Consider the following 10894-nt stretch of genomic DNA (forward strand, 5'->3'; position numbering starts at 1 on the left):
GGAATGTTGAAAAGGCAGGGTAGCAGGAGTGGTTCTGCATTTAGTCAGAAGAGGTTATATTCATCCCCAAATCTGGGTGTAAATTACCAATTTTATTTGTGTTCTGAAAGAATGTGTTTATCTTAAAATTTCAGTGTTTTGAAAAACTAGATACCTAGATGTATATGTTTTCTCTTGAAAAACATGATACTTTGTCCCAAAGCTTCTGTCATTTATTCTCCAGCAGCTCACATGTTGTAAAGCAGCCCGTCTGGCCGAGGGCTGGACCACCTGAGGATGGTGTGCACTTCTGCTGAATTAATCTGCAGGCTCCAGGTCTGGGACTGGGGCTGAAATTCACTGTCCTTTCCAGGGTAGTTCAGAAAAGTGAACCGTGGTGATTCCTTTTCTCCGTCTCCTCTGCCTTCACAGAGGCAAGCCACTAGCTTTCTATAACCCAGATACCATAGGTGATTTTTCTCAGATGTTAAGTTAAAGCATTTGAGGCTAGTTAGAAGTCCTCTGTCTTAAAAACTTTCCTGTCTTTTAGAACCTTTCCATTCTTCTCCTAGCTCTCCTCAGCCCTCCATGGTAACTTCTTGAACTTGAGTGCTATTGCTTGAGTACGGAGAGCCAAAAAAATTAATAGTAATAATAAACCAAAAATGTGACATCTCTCTTTGCTAATTCTAGCCACAAGATTTTCATTAATCTTACTAAAATCCTGCTTTCATCATATCATTCCGCAGTTGCAAAACCTCCAGCCACGTTCTGTTCCCTGACTCCTTTTCCTAGAACCCGAGGCCCTCTAGGACCTTTTCAGACTTGGTTTCCGATCTTCCCCACACAGCCCGCATTAGACAGAGTCTTCTGTTTATCGTCTTCCGTGGCCTACCTGAATTTCCGTTTTCCCCAAAGTCTTTCTTGCTGAACTTGACCTTCATCCTACGTTTATGCTCTTTTATTGAGCATTCATCATACAGGATCTCAATATTCTTAATTATTTTTTAATATTAAAATTTTTTTACATTCCCCCCGCCCCAAATTATCCCCCTCAGTGGCAGGAATGGCACCTTACATACTTTTCATAGGCCTTGGATGGTGAAGGGCATGCTGGAGACGTGCTGTAAATATGTGAGGCTTAATTTGATTTCTTGGTCAGGCCTCCTTCTTGACTGTACTTGTCTTTCCTGCATTCCATTCACCTTCAGCACCAGGTTGGGTTTTGACCTTTAGGGCTGTAGCAGCTTTTCCTGCCAAGCATTTTCCTTCTTCAAACCCTGACTTCCATTCCAGCTGCATCAGGTGCAGCTTCCTGTTCTGTTCCATATACCAGGAATCCTGTATGCACAAAGCACATCCAGCCGTACCACACAAGTGGAAGGGGCAGTTAATGAATGTTAAGACAAATCCCGTATGCTAACACATATATATGGAATTTAAGAAAAAAATAATGTCATGAAGAACCTAGGGGTAAGACAGGAATAAAGACACAGACCTACTAGAGAATGGACTTGAGGATATGGGGAGGGGGAAGGGTAAGCTGTGACGAAGCGAGAGAGTGGCGTGGACATATATACACTACCACACGTAAGGTAGCTAGCTAGTGGGAAGCAGCCGCATAGCACAGGGAGATCAGCTCGGTGCTTTGTGACCACCTAGAGGGGTGGGATAGGGAGGGAGGGAGGGAGACGCAAGAGGGAAGAGATACGGGAACATATGTATATGTATAACTGATTCACTTTGTTATAAAGCAGAAACTAACACACCATTGTAAAGCAATTATACTCCAATAAAGATGTAAAAAAAAAAAAGTTAAGCCAAAATGACTGGAATTAAAAATGGAATCTTTCTGTACCTTTAATTCTTGTACATCTTAGAAGTCTTACAGAAACAGTGAAGCTCTTCAAGGCCAAAAAGGTGAAGTTTTAGAAAATCTGTCTGATATTGATTGCCTAATTTGAAAATTTCACATACATATACCTCATCCTCAAATGCTTACCACTTCCTATACCAAGTAGATAAAGAAAATAGAATGAGCTGAATTATTCAAGGTACTGAGGATTCAGGATAACATGGATAAATGACTCCTGCTAGAAAGCAGAACTAGAGAGCTCTTTCAGGCCTCATTGTGCAGCAAACTTTTCTATTAGCAAAATGAATGTAATTTATACTTTCTTTTCCTTCCCCTATTCAACCGCTGTTAGAAGACCAAAAGCAAATTGTAGGAAATCCCCTTTTCCTGGGAGGCCATTGGAAAGATAAAGCAGCAAAAAAGAGCAAGTTAGAAAACTGCATGTACAGTATCATCCGGGTGTGGGTGTATGTCTGTGAATTATTTTCCCTTTTCCCCCACAAGTCCACAATAACAAAGGGCTCCTAGTTCCCAAATCCATTCCCACCAAAGAGATCCCTGCATTACTCCTTCTAAGCTTTAAAGCCAGCCATACCTCCTCTTCACTGATACATTTGTTCTCTTGGGCCTCTTATTCCAAATAGAACAATGTTGTCTACCCAGAAAGTCAGGGAACAACTTTCTGAATGTTGTCAGCATCTGTGTTAGAGGCTTTAGCAGTTCCAGGGTCTGCCCTCATCCTCATGCCACTTGTTTGGAGCTGTGCAGATTCACAGTGGGAGCAGCTTCGGACCTCTGGAACAGTCTGTGGTTGGCGACCAAAGTTTCCACACTTGTCAGCATGATTGGCCAAGCAAACTTCTGTCTCCCTTCTTTGCTGCTGTGTAACCTTTAGTGGGTCCCTTACTCACTCCGCTCCTTCGTTTCACAACTGCAAAGTGGGAATAAAACTTCACCTACTCAAAAGGTCACTGTGAAGATTAAAATAATTGACCTAAATCACATAAAACAGTGCCTGACATAACATAAAAGCTGTATAAATGTAAGCTGTTAACTTCTGTTATTCCCCTGAGTTAACTCACTAGGTCATAGGCTTTCCATTGTGGATGCTGATTTGATAGCCCATAGAGGTTTTGTTTTTTTCTCATTTCAATCCCCTCTCCCTCCTCCTTGCTAATTATTGTCATTTGCACGGACACAGCCTCTCTCACGGTGGTAAGTTTCTTTGTCCTTCAAAGGCAGTTCAGCTATTAAAACAAACAAAAGCAATCATCCTATATGCATGAGCAATATCCCACCCTTTTTCACAATCGGTTTTTGTTTACATTATAGGTGTACACTTTTTCTTTCTGTTTTTTTTCCCACACACCCATTGCTTTTTTTCAGTTTAATAACGTTTGTAAAATAAACTAACATAAACCTTGCCAATGACCCTATGGTACCTTAAATGAGTTTCCAACTGGGATGACCAATACTAAAATAACTCGTCAACCCTTACCGCCATCTGTTGGTGGTGGGTGGAATGGACTCTATTCTCCAGAGCCTTGGCTTGTAACTGGCCATGTTCAAAAGCTCCAAGTTCCCTAGTAGATGAGAGAGAGGAGAAAGAGACTATGTGTGCGCGCCTGAGTGCCATGTGCAGACACTTGTACGTGCACACTGGACAAAATCTTTAAGGATGGGCTTCCCTGGTGGCGCAGTGGTTGAGAATCTGCCTGCCAATTCAGGGGACACGGGTTCAAGCCCTGGTCTGGGAAGATCCCACATGCCGCGGAGCATCTAGGCCCATGAGCCACAACTACTGAGCCTGCGCATCTGGAGCCTGTGCTCCGCAACAAGAGAGGCCGTGATAGTGAGAGGCCCGCGCACCGCGATGAAGAGTGGCCCCCGCTCGCCACAACTGGAGAAAGCCCATGCACAGAAACGAAGACCCAACACAGCCAAAAATAAATAAATAAATTTAAATTTAAAAAAAAAATCTATAAGGATACGCATCAATCCATTTAACATTTGTATTCAGGACTTCAGGTGATTTTAATATTTCAGTCTGCTTTTCTGTGTCTTCTAATAACAACAAATACACATTTCTTTTGTAATTATGGTACATTTTCAAAAAGGTAGAATTAATGAAGGACTCAGTGATGGGGGGCAGGGGAGAAAATGAAGCTTTATTTTAGTAAGTGCAAACTAAAATATGCTTAGATTTTATATTGTAGCAGATGAAAGAAGAAATGGAAATGGGGGAGAAATGACAAAAGCTGTGGTACAAACAAAAGGAACTTGGGTAGCTTCTAAGCAAAAGGTTTTATTAGCCAATAGGTTTAAATGTGAGATTTTACTTGTTATCCTCTCCCTCTGAAATTCTCATTATTCTGTAGTCATGTCTCTTAATTACTCTTTATCCTTTTACTGTCAGAGCTTCCTCTGGAGTGGATTAATCTACTCTCAGCAAAGAATATTATATTCTGGGTAGCCAGGACTGTGCGTCTGAGCCTTGTTACTTTGAAGCTGGGTAAAAGCCAAAGAATCTTCATATTCACATCTTCCCCATTAAATTCTGCAGCTTGCTTTCTTGGGTCTGCATCTCCTTGGTGTCCTTGGAGTGTGAATCCTGCCAGTGAGGAGGCCTGTTTTCTCCTAATCCTATGTCCCTGTTACTTGACCTTTTTTTTACAAATTAAGTTGCAGATAGGAACAAGAGGAGGTGAAAATCTGGTTGCTTTATGAATTTCTACCCAGATATCTGTTACTCTTGCAGGCACTGCTGATCAACAATAGAATTAGACTAAATGTTAATCATCTGTAATGACTTCTACCCCCCCCATCCCATCCCTTGCCTCACGTTATTAAATCTTACTACGGGTAAGACTAGCAGAGGGGAATCGCTCTGAACCCTGCTGCCCCCTTTCCTGTTCCTTGAGATGCCATTTGCCAGACGGCTCGTCCCCATATTGTAGATCCTTTCTCATGTCATCAGAATAACTTGTTCTGTACTCCATTCCCACAACATGGTGACTGCATCAGCCCCTGAGAAGCTAACTGAGTGAACAGCGCACAGACAAAGATATTGTAGGAGAGGAAAAGGCTTCAAAACCCTGCCCCACCACCACCCCGGGTAACTCCAGAGAAGCGTCTTACTGAGCCTCTGATTGCATGGAGGCTAGTATGCAGTAGTAGCAACAGAGTGAAAACTGTTTTGACTTTCTGGGAAGTCATGGGCTTTCAGTGTTAACCCACAAATCATGATGAAAACCACAATAGAAAGTAAAACGGATAAATTTCAGACATATTTCTTCTCCACACACACCCCCCATCCCTCCTTCAACCATGAACCACATACTTATTTCTTGTGTCTGAAACAAACAAACAAAAAACTTGCTTTGGTTTGAAAAATAAATCTATTCCAATCCCTTAATAGATCTTCCACTTTTTTCCTCACCTTTCATACTCTGAGTATGTAAAGGAAACATTGTTTCTCAAAATTATGTCATAGATAAATTGCAGTGACAACTTAGATGTAACTGTTTTTGAGCTTTGAGGTTTTAGGCCAGATCTTAGTCTCAAAATTTCTATGAGCTTTTGTTTTCCCATTAGCAAAAATGGGAATAATAACAGCTACCTCATAAGATTGTTGTGAAGTTAAATAAGATCATACATACAAAGTGCCTAGAACTTTAGGAACTGAGTAAATGTTATTCCCTTTCTGGTTTCTTATAAAATCGCCCACTAAATGGTTGAGGAGATTAGGGAGAGTTTCGTGGAAAAGTTAGTGTTACAACAGGTTCTTCAAGCATGGATAGAAGGGGGCAGTGGAGAGATAAGAGAACCATGTTCAAAGTGGTGTTTAAGGCACAGTAATGCAGCAGACTGGGTTGGAAGGACCAAAGGCTAGAGGCAAGAACTATGATACGCCTTTTGTATAGGTGTAGGCACAGTGAAGGGAAGGAGTGAATATTACACACATGTCAGAGGCAAAACTCAGAAGAGTGATTGACTGGCTGGATTCAGGAATGGCTGAGTTGAAGATGTCTCAAGGACCACAAGCTTGGTGGAAGATTGGGAATGTGACGATGCTATTGAATGAAATGAGATATGAAGAGGAGACAAGGAAAATGTGTTTGAGTTTCTTTGGGGATGGGATTTAGAAAGTAGTGGACAAGAGGTAACATTTGGGCTTCCCTGGTGGCGCAGTGGTTGAGAGTCCGCCTGCCGATGCAGGGGACACGGGTTCGTGCCCCGGTCCGGGAAGATCCCACATGCTGTGGAGCGGCGGGGCTCCTGAGCCATGGCCGCTGAGCCTGCGCGTCCGGAGCTTGTGCTCCACAATGGGAGAGGCCACAACAGGGAGAGGCCCGCAATACCGCAAAAAAAAAAAAAAAAAAAGTAACATTTAACTAGATATTTAAGTATCTTAGTAATCTACTAAGATAGTTAAGTAAAAAGAAGACAAAAACTAAAGCTTTGGTTAGATTTAAAAAAAAAAAAAAAAAAGCCAGGAAGGAGAAATGGGCTTTATCAAAGAAGATGTATTAATTAAATCTGTGGCACTGGATATATTTCCTAGGAAAAGGAAGGGTTAAGGGGCTGATTATCAAATGTGATGAAAGTACTTGGTTAAGGAGAGAGAGGAGGAAGCTGAATGGGCCAAAAAAAAAAAAAAAAAACCCACTGAAAGAGTGCCCAGAAAGGTAGGATGAGGCCCTGAGAGTGAGGGTCCTAGAAGCATAGGTGTGGAAATAAGGAGAAATGTCAGATGTAGCAAAGATCAAAGAGAACCCAAACCAGAGTGGAGTGTGGCACGGATTGAGTCTAGTGCTCTCAGGAGCCTCTTCACTTTTCCTGCTTCCCACATCTTCCTCTCTCCTTGTCCTCTTCCCCATTGTTAATGTGGAGAGCAGAGCCAGAAGGGTAGAAGGCCAGCCCCTGACCTTCTCTAAATTTGCTTTCTTCTGTTTGGTTTACAAAAGACCCTGAACTCTGTGACCGCAAGCAAAGTCTCTTAATCTCTATGACTCCCAATCCCCTTATCCTGCATTGGAGTCATACCAGTTTTCTTCCCTACTTTTGCAAAGGGCTGTGTGATAGGGATGCAGTCTAAAAGCGTTTTCAGCTAAAACTTGTGCAAAGGAGAGAGTGCTGGTAAATATCAAGCTGTCAGTAACCTAGGTAGATAAATGGTTGCTATAAGGTGGCCTTTAAATCACTTATTGTTTCTGTTTTGCAGAGTTTAAAAAAATTTTTTTTTGTAAGCTTAGTGACCTGTGTTAAGGTTGTTATAAATACTCAGAATCTCTACAGGGAATTGAAGGTGTTTGTGTAGCCTTATGCCTCTTGGATGTAACTGTCATTTGAACCTTAAATTATCTTTACTTTCATGTGCCCAGTTAGTAATCATTTGATTACGTGATTACACAGAGTGAAGATTAACTGAGGGAGAGAGGTGGCCCAAGCCATTTGTTTCCTCTAGATAAGTACCTTTCAGCTTGTTCAATACATAAAATAGAAACCTTGCAACATTTAAAATGTTTTAAAGTGCTGCACAGATACTTCCATTTTCTAAAACTTTTACGAGTCTTTTTAGTCCTCAGCAGAAATCACGAGACAGTAGTATTAGAGAAAATGTGAAATTTTGAAAGTAAATACATAGGAAAGTAAAATTTTGGAATTTGCCACATATAAATGGGGAAGTGTCTCAGATACCTCAAGTATGTTATGTGCATTCCCCAAAAACCTAGTAATTTTTAAGAGTTAGTTTTCAAAGATTTTTCTTCTCCGTTTTTAGAAGACAAACATAGCGGTGCTTTGCGTTGTGGTCTGGTCACTGTGAAAGGATGTAGGCAGTACATATATTTAAACTCTGCTGCCCCTTTGTTTCTGATAGCAGTGCCCTCAATTTTAATATTCTGAATTATTTTCCTTCTTTTCCCAACTTCTGTTGTACACTAAGGAATTTGAACACATTTTTCATACAAACCCTCATAAAAGTAATGCTTAATTCCTGATTCATTGGTTTATATTTTTGCATTGCCTATTTCTTACACACACGTGCCCACACACACATTAGTGAGTACACCGTATAGCTATTATTACAGCATTAAAAGAGGTCTTAATAAAGGTATTTATAAACAGTTGTCAAAATCTTAGGTAAAAAAGACCTGTTTTAAATAACACATCAAGTGTGTTAAAGATATGTACACATATGCACCTTTCTGTGGTGAGCTAGAGCCGTGCAGAGCTGCCTGCAAAAGCAAAATGAATAGATATGATCCAGCCAGCTTTCCCACCGTGATTAGTTCATACAGGCTATGTTGATCTTAGTACTTTCCATTAACACTTCCGTAGCCTTGCCTTTGGGTTTGTATTTGACCACAGACATGGTGTAACTAGATGAAACTATTTTTATGGAGCTCACATTCCATTTTTTTGGTCCCAGGATCATCAGGTAAGTACCTGATTCCTCAAAGCTAAACATCAAACTGTAATCCAAAGATTCAAATGAGAGGCCTAGCTGTTCCCCCTTTTTAGTTTAATTTGTGTTTAGAATTCTCATTTCCCGTCCCCTAGTAAAGAACATTTTGTACTTGAAAGTTTGCAGATGTTTGATAAGTGTGTGTGTGTTCTCTGGACTTAGACATTAATAAAGGTTCCTCAATTATAACTTCTTTTTTTCTCTTTTTTTTCTTAGATATGGGAAAATTGTTTCCACGAAGGCAATTTTGGATAAGACAACGAACAAATGCAAAGGTATGTTTCCTTGACTGATGATTTGCTAAATCAGAGCTTTAGAAAAATAATGGAATTTTAAACTTGATCTTTGGTTTCAAAACTACCTCCATTTATTAAAATCCAGATCTTACAGGTCACCCAGTTTCTGTCTTGCCCAATGTCAGCATATTGCTTGCGTTTGTCCCTGGTTGAGTTTTGGCTGGAAACCCAACAGCAGCTAGCCCTTTGCCAGAATCCCAGATTTGATGCCAGTAGAGTTAGCATGCAAAATACCGGCTGGCATTTATCCCCTGCTCTTAAAAGGGGAGTAGAGTTAGAAAATAGCTTTTCTTTCCTGAGCCTGAGGAGATTAGAGCTGCTTACTGAAGACCATTGGACTGCACTAAAGAACTGAAAAGATTACATATTGTGCAAATTGGCTCTATTAATTAGAGGAGTTTTAAGCAGTACTTAATTACATGTTTCAATACTCCCAATTGTTCTCTGCTGAATGCCTGTTGACAATATTGGCAGCGGGGAGGAGAGAACCATTTTCACTGACCGAATTGTAATAGGGAGGGGAGGTCATACGCCCCTTTGAAATATGCTGCTGCATTAATTTGATGCACTGACCTTCAGTTTTCCGTGTAATTAGGATGAGCTCATGCGGCTCCATGAGCTGGAAGAGGAGGCGTCTGGAGTAGGCAGCACTGATGCTCCGTGGTTCTGACTTTTAATGATCCAGCATCTTAACAATAGGCATGTGATTTCTAGGAAAGGGGAAGAATGGAGTCAGCTGACTTGGAGTCTAACGACTGACCCCGTGAATTGAAATAAGGTTGACAGGAATAGGCAGAGAAGGCAAATCTCCTCATTAATTAGACCCCAGTTTTTCAAGTAGTGGTGATGGCTGTGGCTTAGCACAATCTGAAAAAGGCAGAGAACATAAATGAAGCCTCTGGATGGTATGGTAGGGCCTCACCATAGAAGCCAGCCGTTTCCTTTCATCTAGACTTGAAGTGATTCATTGTATTTCTGTCTCTTCTTCAAAGCTCCTGAATTTAAAGGAGCTACTGTGGCAAATATCTAAGCCCATGTTTAGTCAACATGGCACATTCAGGCAGTTTTGCCTTAGGACGGTGAATAGAGCAATGCTTTACGTAGAGTGGTACTCAATTAATATTTTCAGTGAATTAAACTGGAGAGAGTCAAATTGTAGACTGAAATGTCTACCCAGTTACCAGATTAGTCTTGTTTACCGTATTTTAAAATGATTTGGGTGAGCAGGGACACAGAGAAAAACCTTTCGGTTTTATAACAAAAAAAAAACGGACTCTTGCAGGCATGAAACAGGAAGCTGATCTCAGCATTTGTTTCAAACCAAGAGAGAAATCACAGTAGACAAGTCGTTTTATAACCTTACCCTTCCTTTCTTCCTCCTCACCTCCCCAACCCCCTTACCCCCAAAAAAGAAGTCTTCGCAGCAGATCAGTGTGTTAAAAAAAAAGCACAGCTGTCCTAGTTACGTGAGAGAGAGGACCCAGAGGCCTCCCTGGGTGAATTCTCTGCCACACCTCTACACTGGACATGCTACTGTTAATACACTTTTTTCCAGCAAGACCCTATTGCCTGGAAGCCAAAACTCCACAAAATGCTTAGCATGATCTGGAAAAGGTACGAGTAAAAAAATACTAAAGCGAAACTGAACATCATAATACAAACCCATGATATTTGGGAAGGGTCCAAAGATAAGTGGAGAGATTTTAGGGGCTTCTAAATAAGGATAAGAATAATTCAGCACTGGTTTTCGATAAATGTCTCCTGTAGATGTTCTCCTAAATTGAGTCTCAGGAGAGACTGCCTTATGTCGGGGGTGGGGCGTGGGGGCGATGAGAGAAACCTTCTGAGTCTCTGTGTCACACAGGCCTCTCAGGAAGAAATAGCAACAGATATCTGGGGTGTGGGTGAGTGAGTGAGGGGGAGAGAGTAAGCAAGAACGGGTTTATAAAATTCTGGGAGGGAGAATGAAAGAGCTCCTGAAAAATAGTAATTTTAGGACAAATGAGAAAAAATAACACAGCATAGCTCATAATAAAGGCAGATAACATGTTAGCCGTGTTATAGATAACTTGAGAAGGTGGGTAGGTGGATGGATGGATGAATATAGGTAATGCTTAAGAGGTTATTAGTATAAATGGAAAGTGCTTGTGTTGTATACAGTTTTTTGAGAGTTGAACAGATCAAAGAATTTTATACCTGGAAATTAGAGACCTTATAGGTCATAGAACATTTTTTGGCACAAAACTTTTTTTTTTTTTTTTTTTTTTTTTGGGAAACGGGGTCCCCCGCCTTTGT

At 40.9% G+C, this 10894-nt stretch overlaps 1 protein-coding gene across 2 annotated transcripts in view; it reads left to right on the forward strand.

Moving 5' to 3' along the window:
- RBMS1 (RNA binding motif single stranded interacting protein 1) overlaps nt 1–10894 on the forward strand; it is a 213958-nt gene that overhangs the window by 164362 nt on the left and 38702 nt on the right. For both annotated transcript variants that reach the window (XM_007454974.1, XM_007454975.1), the window contains exon 3: nt 8520–8578. In XM_007454974.1, coding sequence (XP_007455036.1) covers nt 8520–8578 — 59 coding nt within the window. The remainder of the gene's footprint in view (nt 1–8519; nt 8579–10894) is intronic.

This window comes from Lipotes vexillifer, unplaced genomic scaffold (assembly GCF_000442215.2).
Source record: "Lipotes vexillifer unplaced genomic scaffold, Lipotes_vexillifer_v1.1 scaffold293, whole genome shotgun sequence".
In the NCBI taxonomy this organism is placed as follows: Eukaryota; Metazoa; Chordata; class Mammalia; order Artiodactyla; family Lipotidae; genus Lipotes; species Lipotes vexillifer.